A 19,972-nucleotide genomic window follows, 5' to 3' on the forward strand; every position below is an offset into this window, starting at 1 on the left:
TTATTTCGACTATTGATTCACGCAGTCTAGTCATCAAACCTTTTGCATTGGTGGCTTTGGTGGCTAAGCCACCAGTTTTGGTGGCTAAGCCACCAGTTTTGGTGGTTTACTTGAAAATTTTTATTTATCATATCAAAAACCTAAAAATGTTTTACATGTAAAATATTTTATGTTTGAAAACATTTTATTTCAAAACAAAAAAGTTTTTACGAAAATTGTTGTGATGCTATAGCTATTATTTTAAGTTCTTGAAGTAGTAGTTGTAGCAACATAAAGCGGTACAAAACAAACGAGAGTTAAGAGCCTTATAACTCAATTTGTACTCGTTGGTATTACACATGAGATAATGGTAACCCATGAATTAATAATATTGTTTTGTGCTTATGACATAGTATGATGTATTATATATTATATGATATGTACAAGCAACATTTAGATACAGGTGCACTATGATAAAGTATTTGAATTAAATTTAAACACATAGAAAAAACATAATAATCTACTTTTTTCTTAAAAATAATTAAGTTAAATACTCTCATGTGTTTGAATAATTGAATATGATGAAAGATTTTATATATTTCACTAAACTAAGTTTTATAGGCCAAGAGTTTTATAACTTCAGCCACATTTTTTTGGTGTTATCAATGAAAACATTGATGGTTCAAATCATTTTTCCATTTTAACCATACAAAATATGTATATTACATGTATGAAATGTTTATATGTATATTACATGTATGAAATGTTTATATGGTTAAAGGTGTCTTAAGACATTTATTAATAAATTATTTTAAGGTTTTAATTTTATAAAAAAATTGAAAAACAGTTAAAAATTTAATTATTAAATTTTTTTTTATAATGGTTGATTAATAAACGGTTGAAAACGATATATGTTAGTAACATTGTTCATAGTTAAAAGAAAAAATATATATAGTCAAATTATTAGACAATGTAATGACTCGTAGTCAACACTCTCTGTCAGCTTTCCCAAAAAGGAGAACCTCTCTTTAGAACTGCCCACCACCACCACACTCACCAGCTTTTTCCTCCATTCTCTCTTTTTCTCTAGGCTGCTACGTTCTCATTCATGGCGCCTCCGAACTTTTTCTCTCTCTACATTTTATTCATCTTCTTCATCAGTATTCAAGGCTCTACTACACTCACTGAGTCTGAGTCGGCTGCTTCTCTTTCAACTTCTGCTTCTTCAGATGTTGAGCTTCTCTTGGGAAAGATCAAAGCTTCACTGCAAGGTAACTCTGAGAACCTTTTGCTATCTTCATGGAACTCTACTGTGCCTATGTGCCAATGGAGAGGCCTCAAATGGGTTTTCTCCAATGGCTCTCCTTTGCTTTGCACTGACCTCTCTTCTCCACAATCGACCAACCTTTCTCTCTTCAAAGACCCTTCTCTTCACCTTCTCTCCCTTCAGCTTCCCTCTGCAAACCTCACTGGTTCACTGCCTAGAGAGCTGGGTGAATTCTCTATGCTTCAAAGTCTCTACCTTAACATCAATTCTCTGAGTGGAACCATCCCTCTTGAGCTTGGCTATAGTTCTTCACTCTCTGACATTGATTTGGGTTACAATATGTTGAGTGGTTCTGTACCACCATCTATATGGAACTTGTGTGACAGACTTGTTTCTCTTAGGTTTCATGCTAATTCACTATCTGGGTCAGTCCCAGAACCTGCACTGCCAAACTCTACCTGTAAGAATTTGCAGGTTTTGGATATGGGTAAGAACAAGCTTTCTGGGACTTTTCCAGAATTCTTAACCCGGTTTCTTGGGCTTAGAGAGCTTGATCTTGGGGATAATGTGCTTTCGGGTTCAATTCCAGAGAGTTTAGCTGCGCTAAACATTGAAAAATTGAATCTTTCACACAATAACTTTAGTGGAGTGTTGCCGGTTTTTGGAGCATCAAAGTATAGTGGGGAGGTTTTTGAGGGAAACAATCCAGGGCTTTGTGGGTTACCTTTGAAAAGTTGTACCGGAAGTTCTGGATTGAGTCCTGGTGCAATTGCTGGCATTGTGATAGGTTTGATGGCTGGAGCAGTGATTTTGGCTTCATTGTTAATTGGGTATGTGCAAAATAAGAAGAAGAAGAGTAGGGGAGAGAGTGAAGATGAATTGGAAGAAGCAGAAGATGAGGAAAATGTTGATGTTCCTTTTGGTGTTGGTGGTGGTGGTGGAGGTGGTGAAGGGAAGCTTATTCTTTTTCAAGGCGGAGAGCATTTAACCTTAGAAGACGTGTTGAATGCGACGGGGCAAGTTATGGAGAAGACGAACTATGGGACGATTTATAAGGCAAAGCTTGCTGATGGTGGAACCATTGCTTTGAGGTTGTTAAGGGAAGGCAGTTGTAAGGATGGGAGTTCATGTTTACCTGTGATAAGGCAATTGGGAAAAATTCGCAATGAGAATTTGATTCCATTGAGAGCTTTCTATCAGGGAAAGAGAGGAGAAAAGCTCCTGATATATGACTATCTTCCTCACAGAAACCTCCATGATCTTTTATATGGTATGTTCATTTTTATTATACATTTTTCTTTCTGCATTATATTTATCTGGCATTTAATATAGAGATGGAGTAGCAGAAGCTTTTCATAATCACTATCAAGAAAATTAGGATCACAATCTTAATCAGTAAATGGCCCTAATCAAAGAGTAAATCCTCTGGTTATTGTGAACTTGATTCTTGACTTCTTGTTGAGATAGTGGAAGCCTTGATACCAATTTGTTGTCAGTATAGTTAAATTATAGTGGGTTCATATGAAATGGAAATAGAAGAATTAGAATATACAATCACATAGGGAACACAAAAATTTACATGGTTTCACCTTAGGTCTATGTCCAGGGCGATGTCAAGGAGAAATTTTATCTAAGAAAATAAGGAGAATACAAAGGTATCACAAACGCCAAATACACCGAAAGAGTTCTCTCACTCACTAGCACACCACAAGAAACCTGACCTGTGAAAAGCCAAAGTTGGGTGTGTGTAAGAAACTAAAGGCTGGTTGGATATTTATATGTGCCATAAGTTGGCACAGTAGAAGTCCTAATACAATTTAAACTTGGCAAAAATGTAGTCAACCTATAAGGTGAAGTTTTTGAAACCAAACATAAGGATGCCTAAAGGGTTGGATTAAAATCAAAGAGTATGCTTGGTTGCCAAAACTCATGTTAGTCCTTTCCAAGTTAATGAAAGCCAAGTCTTAGAAGAATTCCATCAATGGCCAAAACACTCTTTAGGGCAAGACCAAGTAGAGCTGCACAAACAGCTCACTCGCTTTAAGCAGGTCCAAGTACCTTCCTACCAACTACCAGGCGTCTTTAGTCTCAACATATGCTTAATAGATTTTCCTCAAGCCATGATTTTTAATTTTATGGTAATAAAAGCCTTTTAAATTCTTTTTAATTTTTTTTTTTCAATTTTTAAATCCTCCTGAATGAATGATGGCAAGAAATTCTGTCCTCATATCATGCTTGAATTCTGAATTCTTGACATGTGATCTGCTTTTAGGCTTAGTCATGAGATTTAGGCCTGTAGCGTGTACTATGGATTTACAGGAGTCTTTCCCATTATTCATGCCAAGAGTCACTGTCAAATTCATGATAGATTCCTTTCTATTATGTGCTTGTAAGACTTAACTGAGCCATAAGGCACACCTGACACCACACAACATGGACTGGAATGGAGCAACCAGTTTTGACTTCTAGTCCCAGAAACACCCTAACTTAAAAGCTTTCCATTACTTGTTTAAACAGATAATAAGATAAAAAAAATTAAACAAATGAGAAAGTAATTACAAAATCCATTTAAGATGATCTATATATTATCTAAGTCCCCCTATGCCTTTATCTTTTGCAAATTATGAGCGTTCATGCAAATTCGTTATATTGTATTCTGGATGATTGCAGAAACTAGAGCAGGAAGACCAGTGCTGAACTGGGCTCGGAGACACAAGATTGCATTGGGTATAGCCAGAGGCCTAGCATTTCTTCATACAGGTCTTGAGGCACCCATTACTCATGGAAATGTGAGATCCAAAAACGTGCTAGTTGATGAGTTTTTTGTAGCTAGGCTGACTGAATTTGGGCTTGACAAGCTAATGATTCCAGCAGTAGCTGATGAAATGGTGGCACTTGCAAAGACTGATGGTTATAAAGCACCAGAGCTTCAAAAGATGAAGAAATGCAATTCCAGAACGGATGTCTATGCATATGGGATACTGTTATTGGAGATTTTGATAGGAAAGAAACCTGGAAAAAATGGGAGAAGTGGGGAATTTGTGGATTTGCCTTCAATGGTGAAAGTAGCGGTTTTGGAGGAGACAACAATGGAAGTTTTTGATGTGGAAGTGTTGAAGGGGATAAGGAGCCCCATGGAAGAGGGGTTGGTTCAAGCATTAAAACTTGCAATGGGCTGCTGTGCTCCAGTGGCTTCAGTTAGACCAACTATGGAAGAAGTTGTGAAGCAGTTGGAGGAGAATCGACCAAGGAACAGGTCTGCTTTGTACAGCCCTACAGAAACAAGGAGTGAAATTGGTACACCATTTTGAGCTTTGTTTTTTGTTTTACCCAGATGTTGATCTAATTATGAGTTCCAAATATGTTATTGTGTATCTGATACTCGTTAAAAGAAGGCAATTGTAGGGTATGGTGCTAATGCTTTTCTTAAGGTTATATTTCTAGGAATTGGCAAATGTGTAATTGATGACAATGCATCTCTTAAAACAGCTATCTTGGAATGTAGTTATTGATGACAATGCATCTCTAAATACAGCCAATCTTTGAATTGTTTGAAGTGTTCAGATATCCGCAAATCATGTGTGGGCTGCATCTCCTATAGTTAACTTTTTGCACAAATAACTCTGGTGAGATGATACAACCAATGCTTTGCAAGCCTAGGGAGTGATTGCTATCGGATGTACATAATATATATTAAATTATTAGTCGTCAGGGTGCAGCCCAGCCTAGTAGTTTGAGGCATATGATTAGAATTTTGGATATGATTCCCCTTAGAAGTCCGCTCCTGTTTTGTGTATCTATGGTTTACTTTTTTAAGAGGCGTGTTTGGTTTGCCATAATGTTACACTACACTATGATATTACGTTATTGTAATTTTACATTAATGTAATCTCAACACAAAAATACAACATTATATTGTTTAGGAATATAAGAATACAACATTACATTATTTAAGAAGGTAATGTAATATATTTTGTAATTTTAAATTATAATAATGTTAGAAAAAATAAAATAAACTATAAACCTTAGGCCCTATTTGGTTAATTTTTTTTCATCACTCCTCACTCAATTCTCGTCACTCATCACTCAAAAATACCTCAATTTGTTATAACTCTGTTTGGTGGCCTGTTTGGGTGGAATATCTCAGTGGGATTTTCAATTGGCTCACTCACCTTTATCTCACTCATTGGGCCCCACAAAAATCAATTGCAAATCAAGTGTACAAAACGGTCACAAGCCAACCCGCGTTGTCTCTCTCTCTCTCTCTCTCCTCTTCACGCCCTTTCCACAATAAAACACTCTGTCCCTAAGTTCAAAAACCCACACACCATAGCACCGTCTCCACTCTCTCACCACCGATCTTCAGCTCTCCAAAACCTCACTTTGCCTCTCATTTTCTGCCCCTCAACAGATGGAGGTGCTAAATTGTGCCAATGGAGGAACATGGAAAAAAAATATATATCAAAATAAAACCCAATAGATGGAGGGGCTGAAAATCCACTAACAACACAACTGAATCATAAACAATAGGAATGACAACACTCATCACAAAAAATGGTGGAACATGGAAATGGAGGAACATGGAAAAAACATAAAATATCAAAATAAAACCCAACAAATGGTAGGGCTGAATTTGGGTCTCACCGGAAACAAAAATCGGTAAACAGAGCTGTGTATAGCTCGGGCTGAAGGTGCTGATCAGCAGAGAGCTCTGCTTCAGTTGTTGGTGTGCTGTGGGTTTGGGAGAAGGAAAGAGGAAAGTGAGATGAAAGGAGTGAAGCTGGGTAGTTGGGAAAGTAATACAAAAGTGTCGTTGGGAGATTTAGGTGCTGTGCAGTGATGTAAATGGTCTGCAGTGATGTAACTACACACTGCTTTGGAACTCAACTCTTGTCCAAAATTACGCCAATGCCACTGAGTTAACATAACTCATCACTTGAAAACAACTCACGGGAGTTTCCAAATTTGTTAACTCAAAATCCAAAAAACTCAGTTTTTTTAATTGAGTTAACACCCTTGAATTCAGCCAAACAAACATTATACATGTGGGGCCCACAGTTTTTGGGTTATGAGTCAACAAAACTCAGTTTTGTTAACTGAGTTTTGCAAAATCCAAACAGCACCTTAATATCACATTATTGTAATGTTTGTAATGAAAATAACATTAAGGGCACATTACAACAAACTAAACAGCTTTTAAGCAGACACACGAACAATGGCTGGAGGGACCCATAATATTTGGTTAGTTGCAGCCTTATGGGGCATTGCAAAATGTTGGGTTCAGGCCAGTGAGTAGAAAGATTGATGAACTCCAAAATCCGAAGATCTGAAGTGGGATGGTTTTATTAAAAACATAATAACTTATAAACTAATTACTAATTATCTAGATTCGGCCCAAAACCAACCTCCCAAATGAATCCAACAAATTTGTATTATTTGTTAACTGGACCTAATCAGCGACAGATAACAAGTTGCACTTAAAAATAAAAAAATAAAGGCAAGTAACACTAGCACCTACTCGTACATTTCAAAATTATATCAAGCACGACATCTCTTACTAAAAAGGATTGGCGTCTATCTGGTTACCATACCATCTATATACTATATAGTATATACAAGGAACCAAGCAACAAGTGGTCATCCAACAGGGTAGTGTCGAGTCAAGTGGCAAGTTGACATTAGGTCCAATTTGGCTCAACCCATGAGCATCCCTTATATATTCTTTATATCTAGCCAATTGACTTAGTTACAAATTAGATTAGGGTAAATTGCAAATTACACCCTTAACGTTTGGGATTGACTGGATTTTACACCCTAATGTTTCGGAACTTTGATTTTACACCCCAACATTTGGTTCCGTTAGCAATTCATCCCCCCAGTTAGTTTCTGTTGTTAACTGCCATGTTATCTTGCTGATGTTTTTTTTTTTTGGTGCTAAATAGGCCCCAAAACGACACGGTTTCAACTAATAATAAAAGCTTACTTGTCCTGTAAAAACGGTGGCGTTTTCCACAATGCTAAAACACAACAAATCTAATCATAAACTATACCGTTTAATCCTATTTCTAAAATCCCAAACCAAAATTAAAAACCCACGAAGGAAGCAGCTCCCTCCCAGCTCGTAGGGCAGAGACCCATTGTGAATCTACAACAACAGCCACAACGGCAACCACAGCTACAGCCACAGCGGCAGCCACAATGAGACTCTTTTTCTTCTCTCCAGCTCTATTTCTCTCTCTTTTTAGATTTCGCTTTTTCTTGTCATTGTTGGATTTGGATTTGTTGGGGATTCATAGCTGTGGTTTGCTTTCTCTTTCTTTAACAATTTATTGGGGGTTCTATGTTCATTGTTGTAGTTTTTTCTGTCTAAGTTGTTGGGACTTTTTGTTGTGTGTTAGTTATGATGAAAAGAGTTGAATTGTGCATTAGGGTATGTGCATAAATTGGGTCCTGCAAGAATTGAGTTCTAGCAACAAATCCATCACCCAAAAAATTTAACAAAAACTCCAAACATTCTGTGCATCCAGTAACAAAATCCTAAACAAAAAAAATTGAACAAAAACCTGAACAAACCTAAACAACAAAAGCCCCAGCAAACCCAATAAAAAACCCAAAATTACAATCTAGCAATGACAAGAAAAATCCAAAAAGAGAGGGAGAAAGAGAGCCATAGAGAATTTTTGGTCGTACCCATTGCCGCCGCTACTGCCACCTTGGAGCTAACTTGGAGCCTTTGATGAACTTACTCACGTTTGCTTCCTTTGTGGATTTTCAGTTTTGGTTTGGGATTTTAGAAATAGGATGAAACGGTGTAGTTTATGATTAGATTTTTTGTGTTTTAGCATTGTGGAAAACACTACAGTCTTACTGTGACATGTAAGCTTTTATTATTAGTTGAAACTATGTTGTTTTGGGGCTTATTTGGCACCCAAAAAAAAAAAAAAAAACACATCAGCAAGATGACATGTCAGTTTATAGAAGAAACTAACTGGGGGTGATTTGCTAACAGAACCAAACATTGAGGTGTAAAATTAAAGTTCTGAAACATTGAGGTGTAAAATCCAATCACCCCCAAACGTTAGGGGTGTACTTTGCAATTTACCCATTAGATTGTTTAAACGTGTTGTGTACCTTGTATCTGCATAATGTGAAACCTAAATAGAGAGCCATAGCCACCCCCTCCCCCCAAAAAAAGAAAGAAAAAAGAAAAAGAAATTAGATTGTTTTCAAGTACTGCTAGGTTCTAGGGTGTTTAATGTGGACCGTGTGGTTGGAACGAAATCGTCGATCTTTTGAGGACAAGGAGAAGACGTTGGATGAGTTAAAGGTTTTAAGTCATTGCAGCCTTTTGGAGTGGTCTCGTTGTTGGGGGTTTTACTGATTGTTTTTCTCTCTCTGAGTTTATGACTTCCCTTAGCTTAGTTTCCTGATTTCCCTCTTTGTGTTGTGTTGTGTGCTCTTTTTGTCTTGTTGTTCATCATCATGAACATCTTGTACTTTTCTTTTTTTGTTTTATCATTAATATTATTTTTCTGTTTACCTATCAAAAAAAAAAAAGTACTACTAGGTTTTTTATTTTTGGTTTTTAAAAGTTTCCCTCTTCCCTTTTTCGATTAGAAGATAAACAATATTAAATACTCATATTAAACAATGTTAGGTACTCAAAATTGGGTTTTTTATTTTAGAATCAAATTTGATTTTATTAAGGGGGAAAATGACCATGTTTTAAAACGAAGATAGTTCATTTTATAGTAAGAATTTAATAGTTAACAAATAATATAAATACAGTGTCACGTCATTAAAATTTTTATTAATATTCCTTCTTTAGTATAATAGATTTTTAATTAACGTGACATCTTATATCTCCTTAGATTCATGAAATTTAATTCTGAACTATTAAATAAAACCTCTATTTGGAGGCAAATCTAGCTAGACCATTACCTAATCAAATAGATAAATAATGGAGATCGACCAATTTGGGTTAGAGTATTCCCATCCATAAATGCATAAAAAATACATTTTGAATTACCAAAAAAACCATTTAAGCTGTATATCTTTTTTTTTTTTTTTTTTGAGAGAGTTTCAACCTATGATATCCACTCCTAATAATAGTTCTTTTATCATCAGACCAAAATACAAATCAGTTTTTGGTGTAGGCAGGGATTGAAACCTAGATCTTTTATACAACCATAAAAAACTTTACCAGTTGAGCTGACTGAAACCCACCGTATATCTCATTCTTTATTTTAAAATTCATCCTATTAAAATAATAATAAACATACAGCAACAACATAATAGTAAACAAGACCCAAAACCAACAGTGTCCAAACATAATCACTGCGACCAATCAAAACCTAAAACCAAACTCAACCATTGCTACAAAAACCCAAAACCAAACCCACCAACACTAACACTGACAACCCACCACAATCATGACGAGTGACGACCATTGCAACCAAGCCATGAGCCATTCCACCACGTCCCAAAGCTGTGACCCGTGCCATAGTAGATCTAAATGTGCGTGTGGGTGAGAGAGAGAGAGAGAGTTTCTAACGAGGATGTAGGGACGAATATTAATTTTATTAAGTATTGGACTGAATACCAACGTTTGGAAATAAAATTAAGGCCCAAGAAACAAAGCCCAACAGAGGAGGAGAGAAAAATCGAATAAAAAAAAGGAAGAAATAAAGGTTAGATGTGTGACAGTGCATGTTGTATATTTAGATAATATTTTAGCAAATTGTAATTAAAAAAAAAAAAAACATTTTGGCTCTCTAGATATGAAGAAATTTTATTCATTTTTGTAAGCATTAAAATGGGTTTTAGCTCTCCCAATGGAATGCTCTTTGGAATCCATATGTTCATAGTCCATGGTTGGCTTGATTTCGTGTAAAATGATTTTTTTAATGTTGTTATTGTTGTGCCTTTTTTTTTTTTGGTGAGGAATGATGGGTGTTTGAGTTTCTGGCTTTCTGCCTACTCCACATGCCACAGTTCAGTTCCTGCAAGTCTCGCACATCCACATGGGGATAAAGTCATGAAACACACTGGTTGGCGCAAAGAAGCTAATGTTTTTTAGGTGAGGAATGCGTCACATGCTTATGTTATTCCTAAGTCCTTAACCTCACATGCTAGCAGCGTGGAAGATCCTCAATCCTCATCCCAACATCAACTTTTCATTTAGCTGCAAATTTAGTTTTTGTTGCATTGAAGGCCAAGACTTACACAGCGAATTACATCATATTAATTGCACTCATGCTCAAATCTAGTTTAAAGTAAACAATGAGAACAAAGGAAATTAAGCACATATAGGGGAATGAGTAGAAAAAAACAGACATTTGTCTGATTATTTCATTACAAAGCATTATGATAAATTGCAGAAATCCAAAAATTGGTGACAAACATTATCTACTACAAAAGCTTTTACAATTCAGCTTTTCCTTTTCTTTTCTTTTTTGTTGTGCTGTTGAAGCCACACTGAAATTAACATTTTCAAGCTAAGAGAGAGAGAGAAAGAGAGATGGGTACAGAAGCAAATGGGCAGGTGCTTGGACACCTGAACAACCATTTGAGATATGTGAAAAAAAAAAAAAAAAATTTACACTTTTCAAATGTTTGACTGGAACAAATACAATACAGAGATGGGGATGTGAACAAGCTAGCTGCAAGCTCACTGAGTAACGCTATGTAATAGTAACAAGGGAAGAGAAAATGAGTAATTCTTCTTTCCTCTCGTTTTTTGCTTTTTGGTAATTGTTTTCTCTATTTTTTGGTAATAATGAAATTGAGAATTAACACGGGTGGCCCCTGCGGCAATTAAGGACCCCAGAATCAGAAGTAATGGTTCCAACCATGGAAGAGGACTTGGCCCCTAAACTTGAGGCCCTGGCATAACTGGCTGCAGCTCCTGCTCCTGATGGAGTGAAGTAGGCTCCATTCAGCAAAAGGTCTCCCTCTGACCTCCAATTCCAGCCCTTCCATACACCTGTGTCTGTATTAACCCTCTTTGTCACCTACATGCCCATATCAGTTTTAATCATTAACTGTCAATCATTGTTATAAGTTGATTTTGTATCAGATATTGGGGTTTTTTTGTTTAGAATAAATCTAAGGGACATGCCCAATTTCACAACATGCTGAAGTGATTGTGAGTAACAGGCACTTTCTACCCACCACTCATAATCGATAATTTAAGCACATTATGAAATTGGATGAGTCTGTATATTGTTTTTTTGTTTAGACAAGTACCTCCTTAGCAAAAGGGTTGACAGGGGCAAGATATCTATTGCCTTGGCTGTTAATGGTGGGTTCAGCGCTTCCACCAATGGCATACATTTCCCAATGTGTGTAGTCATTGTTTACCACGTGGAAGTACCCATGCCTACACCTGCAACGTTATTAACCCCCAAAAATTGTCAAAATGAAGCCACATTTTTTAAAGTATCCAAATTCCAAAAGGGAATAGTGAAGGAGTACTAATTTTGGCCATGGGTACGTATGTTACCTTGGCATTCTCTGGATTAGACCTTCACCAAAATGGTTGTAGGCAATTGTCACTTGCATCTGCTTATCATTTGTGTAGGAGTCACTATGACCCAATAGCATTACCTGTTTAATTTCCAATTCCATTAGAAACTCCTATATAAATTGGGATAGTGGTAATATTAATACATATAGAAAATAATGAATGACCTCATTGTGATGGGTGAAGTAGTTATTAGAGATGGTAATAGCCGTAGAGCCCATAATAGCATCAATAAGGCCATCAGCACAATTAGAGAGTGAATTGTGGTCAACCCAAACATGGCTTGCACCAAAAAGCGAAACACCATCTCCATCAGCCATTGTTCTCCAACCATAATGACTTGGTGAGCTCCGAACCATAGCATTGCCAGTTGACTTGCAATCATGGATATGTAGACCATGAATAATGATATTTGTGACGTATTGAATTGTGATGCAAGCCCCATTAGCAATGTGAACATTGACACCTCGACCATCAATAGTCTTAAAGCTGTTCATAATCAGCTCTTGCTTAAGTGTGATCACCATGTCCCTCTTGAACACAATCCACAATGGCCTATCCTGAATCACAGCATGGCGGAGAGTCCCGGGTTTAGGATTCACGGCGTCATCATCGCTGGAGTCAGTAACCACGTAGTATTTTCCGTCGCGGCCGCCAACGGCATTGCGTCCGAATCCAATAGCACAATCGGCTAGACGCTTTCTGTGGAGTTGCCACTGTGGGTCACAACGCCAGCAGTCATCAATTGGATTCCCAGTTCCACATGAAAAATATCCCAATTTCCTTCCTTCAGTTCTATTACGAATGCTCCTGTTAATTAACAAATGTTAATTAATTAAAACCATAATTTTAATTAATTAATTAATTAATTAATGCACCACTATTATTATGTTGAAGTCACCACACTCATGTCTGTGATTGTGAAGAAGGGAATTTCATAAATGTGGAACAACATTATTGTTCCATATTCATGAGTTGGCCATGTGATAATAATGTGGGATATCAATAAATCATATGTATATATATCGGAATTTCAATTTTTTTTTAAATAAAAAAAACTAAATTTGGTTGTAAGAAATAAATGCAAAGGTGATAGACTGACTAAAAGTAATTCAAGTACCTGTGTTGTGTAATAGTACTTGGCGTGTCGGTGGGGGTGACTGTTTGTTATAAAGAAAGGTGCATGGGGTAAATTTATATATATAGAATTTGATTTAATGAGGTCATGGATATGGAGGTCTTATTGACTTATTGTATGGTCCTGTGACTGTGTCAGTATGAGTGTGTTGGATCAACAAAATTGTTGGGATATCATGAAACCAGATCTGTGATTTGGGGTTTTGGATTGAGCTTCATGCCGATTGACAGTCTGGAAAAAGCGAAGAAGATTTTATTTAACTACCCTCTACCCCACAAGTTGGCATATGAAGTCACAAAATGAATGATGAATGTAATGATGAGTGAATTTTTCACCTGGTTCAGAAATTATTGTGAGGGTGGTGTAGAATCTGATACGGGGTTAATTTTCATCCACAACGACAAAGTAATAATCATGTTCATGTGTGGTGGATGATAGAATTTCAATGCATTGCATTGATTACACAAAGCGTAGGATTCCCTCTTAAAGACATGCAATTTGCTTGTGAATTCTTTAAAATTAAAAAAAAAATTAAAATCTAGGTATAAAATTATGTATAAATTTATGTAAATGTGACAAATAATTAATTATAATATACTATATAGAATAGTTGTGAAAATAGTGTAATGAAGTTTTTTTTTATCTTTAGAATGTAGTGTAATGAAGTTTGTGATCTTAAAATCACTTGTTAGTTAAATAAGTCAGTAAATGCTTGTTTTGTTTACCAAGTTAAGAGTAAAAAATAAGTAATTTGTCGGTGCATTTAAAAGTTGTGATTAGAAAAGACCAAAACTTCATGCAGGGTCTCCCACGATCCAATTAAAGGGATTGGAGACATAAGCTTTCTTTCCCATCATATGATTATACCCGAAAATACAAACGTATAAATAAGGGAGTTTCACGTACCGTCAAGTAATAGTTTTACAAACAAAAACCATTAAAGATAGGACATATAGGAAAAAATAACAAAGTCGGACAAACATTGGTTTAGGTATGTAAAGCTAATGTAGTTAAAGAAATATATTTGGATAAGCAAAGAGAAAAAAGACAAGCAATTATTAATACGCGTGACGTGCGGATCTCATCTCAAAGACATGGGGCATGTGAGTTAAAGCTGAGAGAGAATAGTTTGCAGCAGCAAATAGAACATGGAGGATTAAATTGATTCCTCAGAATCCTAAAAGGTCCAATTACAGGTGATGTGAGTAATAATTTAAATGAAGAATTTTATTTGATATATATATATATATATATAGTAATCTATACTAGAAGGTATCTTGGTATTTCTATCGAAGACATTTAAAATTTAAATTTCTCGACCCTCAACTATCAACACAAAAAATAAAGATAATAAATAATTCAGTACAAATAACTTATTGAGTTGGACGATGTATGACAAGTTACGGTAAGTTTTATTGAACTAGAATGATAAGGATTATACCCAACTTTCAATTCCAAATTGATGAATAGTAAGGAGTTGGTTTATTGATTTTCAGATTTAACGTGATCTATTATGAGATATTGGACATAAATCACTTATCCAACCTTTTGGGACTATTCTTAATGAATTATATGTGTCACGAGAGATTTTGGACACTTGAGCATTAGTCAAAATGCTCTAAGAACTGTAGACACCCATGTCAACTTAAGAACAAAATTCCACATTTTGATCATTGCTTCTCTCTCATCTCATGGTTAATGTCCATTTTCGCCGACTTTCTTTCCGTCATCATCGTGGTCCATTGTCAATCATAAACTCTTAATGGGCACCATTACCAAATTGTGAAATATTCTGACTGGCTCCAGAGTCCAATCAACATATCAAGACAATTTCGTGTGACTAAGTAATAAATGCTCTATTTTGGCCAAAAAGGAAAGGAAAAAAAAAAGTGGGAAATAGACAAATGGAAATTTGCAACTTCAACCGGACAAGTAACTTTACTCGATCGTTTTGACGGGAAACTCAACACATAAATACCACACATGTGGTTTCATGAGGAGTTAGAGAGAGGAATATTGAACTTGGGACCATGTGGGGTTTCTTTTTTTTAATTGCTGTAATGTGTGAAGGTCATGTGACCCATATTTAATTCTTTATTCGGACTCATCAAATGAAGGTGAGAAAAAAAGAAAAAGAAAAGAACAATATTAAATATGAGAGATATTAAAGAATGCTCCAAGAATAATAGTTTAGAAATTATTTTTTAAAATATTTTATAAAAAAATAATTAATTTTATTCACAATTTTTTATTTTATTCATAAAAGTGATGTTTAATATAGTTTATTAAAAATTATCTTAAAAACATTCGTTAACATGACACATGCATACAATATAAAGAATGAAGATTATTATTATAAGAGAGAGTGAATTTTTGTACTTGTAATTAAATAAAAACTCAGAATTATATGTAACTAAATTTCTGATTTGAAGAGAGGCAGAGAGAGATAGAGAGACTTACATATCAACCATAGAAGCTATCTCCTCTGGATTATTAACAGCGTGCTCATTCAAAGCATTATCTGACCTGAACATAACCAACATATATAATATATTAATAATTGATATCAAACATCATCATTTTTTCTTCTTCATAATATATAGTTTTTTAAAGTTAATTTGAATTTGGTCGTTTCGAAGACCAATCAGTACCCAACACATTGCTTGAAACCATTGACCATGTGCAGTAATTGTGTTGGGTGTGGAAAGGTGTTCCGCACGTTAAAAAAAAAAAAAAAAAAAAACAACAACAACAACAACAAAATCTTGGGCACGTCAGTAACTAAACTAACGATGCAGATTTTTCAGATCCGATCTGAGGTTGATCTGTTTGCCACTTGTAGCATCAGATCAGTGTGGAAAAACTAAAAGTAATGCAACTCACGAAGATCTACATTAATAACTGAGAGAGAAGCTGAAATTCTCAGCACCGAATTATGAGTTATATATGGGGAAAAGGATCTTGAATTTGCTCTAGAGCACTCCACCGAGTCACCGGCCCGTTAAGACGCGACACGCATCCACTTTTAATCGCATATTATAATTTTTACCAAATGAAAAATTTGTTAATAACTATTATAAAATTGTTGTATTTTTTATCTCACATTTAAAAGATGAGTTATGTTAAATGAGTTATGCTAAGAGTGCAAATAGAAAAATTTTAACATTATTTGTATGAGAAATGAAAAAGTTATATATATATATATATATATATATATATATATATTTTTTTTTTTATTACTTTTTCAATAAAAACTTTAATTACTCTGAAAAGCTTTAACATTGCCGGTTATCATTTCCCTTAAAAGATTTACTTTTGAAAAGCTTTTTAATTACTCTGATTTATGAATACTGACCTGTTTGCCATTGATGCATTCTTGGAGCTAAGCAATTCCTCCGCCTCTGCAAGCCTATTTATGCCCATATACATATGAACGTCAATATCAAATCAAAAAGACAAACTAGAAGAAGAAAACGTTTCTATTTTGTTTTGGTAACAAACAAACCACACAATGCAAATGCATTTTCAGGAAGAAAAAAAAGCTTGCGATCGATTGTGAAGCGTTTATATATATTGAAGAAAACTACAAGGTTTTGGAACAAACCTTGAGTGTACAAGCTGCTGGTCTTTCTCTGTGGAGGCCTTCACGCTTGTTAAAAGCATGGTGATAACCAGCAATGAGGCTATACTGAACCATCTCACAGAGAATGCCATTGTTTCTCTCTCTCTCTCTCTCTCTCTCTCTAGCTGTGAAAAAATGAATGAGAATGTAAAAGAAAGAAAAACAATTTGAGTCAAAGAAGAGCTCAGACAGCCGTCTTTTTATAGCCCAAAAAAAAAATGTTTTACCCAACTCGATTAAGCATCTAATTAACCTTGGTTAAGTCAGTTAACCACAACATTTAACTACCCTAACTGTCAGTAACTGATTCCTCTTCACACGTGTCGTGTGCATGGACCTCTCACGTGCCTCACCTCGGCTTAAATGACCACCTCAGCCACGTCAGTGTTTTTATTTTTATTTTTATTGTACTGAAATTGTTATCTCTGAGACTCTGTTATATTATGCTGAACTTGCTGTAATTACTCAAATTTTTTTCTACGTGAAGACGGTGAGCACTGGCTAAATTCTCGGTGACCGTACAAATTCTTTCTTTCGGAGATTGACAGGTGTCGTTCTGAGACGTACATGGTAGCATGTAAAGTACGAATTTTCGACTGCCAGTCTGCCATATCCACTATCTCACCGCTTCATCTGGTGAAGGGTCTTTGGTCTTTTAAAATTTTGCTAAAATGGGTCAATTTATATTTTTAAGTTGGGAGTTAATTTTGTCCTAACGATCAATTTATAATTTTTCATGTATTTTCTTGACAACCAAATACAAAAACACAAACTAAATTTACTAATCTCTGACTCTACAAAACATAACTATCAACTCAGCAATTAAGTGCCTGTTTGGCACCTTAGTTTTAACACATTTTCATTCATTTTAAATAACATTATACACTTTTTCTCTCACTTTTTCACCCATACGTATATCAAAAACATCCAAATAACATAATTTAAACTACTTTCTCAAACACCCTCTAAAACACCTAGATTTGGATAAAAAAATGACAAGAAGTTGAAAATAACAGAAATCAATTTGACTTCAAGTTAAAAATAATAAGAACTAATTTAACTGTTATCAAAATATAAAGACCAAATTAATTGTAAATTAAAAATAATAAGAACTAAATTGATAATGACCCCAAAATGTAAGGACCATAATAGTATTTACTGTATTTTTGCTTTTTTAAAATTATTTCCCTCAATTTCTTAGTGGTAGCAATGGATTACTTTATAAATCTATTTAATCGGAGCCTCAAATCATAAATTCAGATTGATCTTTCTTAGGGAACCTAGGCATGCTGGGGAAGGGCAGATTATAAAGAAGGCCTTAAGAAAATCCTAATAATTAGAATCACCTATAGTTAAAAAAAAACTAACAAGTGTATTGATGCACTTACAGAAGAAAAGCTTTGCTTTCCCAAGATTTTATTGTTTTTTCCATTCCCCACCTGACGTCTCTACCCAAATGTTTCTACTGTTTCTGTTGTTTAGTTAATGAATTTCCATTTCTACCCCAAAAAAAAAAAAAAAAATCCTACTCAATAAAGTAACACTTGCCTGACCTGTGCAGCACATCTATGCTGAGACAATAGGTTAAGAATCTCATTAGCTTAGAGATGCAGATAGATTAAGATTTATGGTCCAATAGAGGTGCTGCATCAGTGAGCTGATTAGTTGCTATTGCTGCATGCATTTGTTGTGACAAGTTACTAATTAATTAGTCATGTGTTTAGTAGTTACTACATTGTGTATGTGTATGATTACTAATTAGTCATCTGCTTAATTAGCTACAGCCATAATAGGGCAGTCTGTTAATCTGTTGTTATATGGTTACAATTGTGTCAGTCGTGAGTTTGTCAATTGTTAGGCAAGAATTGGTTAGTGGATTGTATTTTGATATAGCCATGTACATAATAAATAGCTGCAGTAGCTAAAGTAATGAATCGATAATTAAGCATCCAAGCATTAGTACTGGTCAACACACCACCTTGCAGCGGGTGTGTTTTTGGGCCGTTTGTTATCATTTAAGCAACAAATTTTAGTGTTTAAACAATATTATACGTATTTTTACATGTTTTTATTTACACTCATTTTTAAAAAAATTCAAATAGCGTTATTAAAGCAACATTATCAAACGGATCTTAATTTTTTTCTTTAATTCATATGTATTTATTTATTTATTTATTTATTTTTGAATAAGCATGAATATTTACACTTTTTGAATATCATGAACATGTGAAATTCCCGTTCCACAAATTGGATTACTTTTTTTTAAAAATTCTTTTTGGGCATACATATGTTGAATGAAAGTGCTGCAAAAGCTTCCATCATTGTATCACTAAGGCCGAGGTTTTGTCACCAGAATTCTGGCAGGTTTCGCTCATTAAGCATTGAATGACTTTCATCACCTCAAATTTCCTACCACTTGATTAGTGGTTCAATTCGAGATTTCGAGTCTCTATTTTTTTTTTTTCCGATTTATGATTCGTTTGTCTCAAGAAATAATGTCTTGGACTACGCTCACCATTAACCTGAAAAAAATGCATAATTGGCTGCCTGACAATTAAACTTATTTTACAAGTTATCTAATAGTTATAATTAATTAGAAAGTGCGGCGCCATGTGTTAGTTAGGGGGGCACTTGACCACCTGACTTGAATTTTTTTTTTTATATACCCTAAAAAAAAAAAAAAAAAAAACTTGAACAATCAAAATAAAATTTGAGTTCGTTAAAATAAATTTTCATCTTCTAAAATTTTGTCACCTAAAAGGTTAAACAAAAAAATTGTTAGAAATGTTATGTCCACAACATTTTCACAATACTTTTATATTTTTTTTTTATATTTTTTGAGTAACAAGTTCAAATTCAATCAATAACAACTTACCACGTAGGATTTAAAAAAAAAAAATGTTATGGCTGTATACAAATTAGCCCAAAAGCCCAAATAAAAAGTTTAATTGTGATTTTTTAAATTGTGTTTTCAAAACACGCACTTTCAATTAAATACCTAGTCTATTAGTGCTTACTTTGGTCTTTACCTAAATGTGTTGGATTTATGTGATACATTTTGTGCATACGCATATGTACTAAAATAATGCATGGATACTTTATTGAACATGATTAATGTAATAATTTTTTTTTTTAGTTGAATGCCTAAGTCTAATATGTTGAATGAATTTATAATTTACCCTTTATTCTTCTGCTAGCACTACAGACAAATTTCTAATAAAGAAATTGCTTGAATTACAAGATTCATTTTCTAAGCAAACTCTTATTAACTTGAGTAATCTTCTTTCAGATTTTAGGTTACGAAAAAATGTCTCATGTTTTCATCTTATAAATCAAGATGAAATAATTAAGAAGATCATATTTATAAAAGAGGTTTTTGTTAGAAAATTCAAAAAATTCAAGTTCATCCTTTAGATAAGAGGAGTGATGGACTACTCCAAA

General features: G+C 34.6%; 2 protein-coding genes across 2 annotated transcripts; one reads left to right on the top strand and one right to left on the bottom strand.

Annotated features, from left to right (window-relative positions):
• The first annotated feature begins 956 nt into the window (after positions 1 to 956).
• Positions 957 to 4,802, top strand: LOC142621143 (putative kinase-like protein TMKL1). Its single transcript, XM_075794454.1, has 2 exons — positions 957 to 2,516; positions 3,917 to 4,802. Exons 1-2 carry the CDS (start codon positions 1,088 to 1,090, stop codon positions 4,555 to 4,557), a joined length of 2,070 nt encoding a protein of 689 aa, XP_075650569.1. The 5' UTR covers positions 957 to 1,087; the 3' UTR covers positions 4,558 to 4,802.
• A 6,026-nt stretch (positions 4,803 to 10,828) lies between these two features.
• Positions 10,829 to 16,699, bottom strand: LOC142618257 (putative pectate lyase 8). Its single transcript, XM_075791163.1, has 7 exons — positions 16,514 to 16,699; positions 16,265 to 16,318; positions 15,370 to 15,435; positions 11,939 to 12,581; positions 11,751 to 11,854; positions 11,495 to 11,633; positions 10,829 to 11,259 (listed from the first exon to the last, which is right to left on the bottom strand). The coding sequence occupies exons 1-7, from the start codon at positions 16,621 to 16,623 to the stop codon at positions 11,038 to 11,040; spliced, it is 1,338 nt and encodes a 445-aa protein (XP_075647278.1). The 5' UTR covers positions 16,624 to 16,699; the 3' UTR covers positions 10,829 to 11,037.
• Positions 16,700 to 19,972: the final 3,273 nt, after the last annotated feature.

This window comes from Castanea sativa, chromosome 12 (assembly GCF_040712315.1).
Source record: "Castanea sativa cultivar Marrone di Chiusa Pesio chromosome 12, ASM4071231v1".
NCBI classification, from domain to species: Eukaryota; Viridiplantae; Streptophyta; class Magnoliopsida; order Fagales; family Fagaceae; genus Castanea; species Castanea sativa.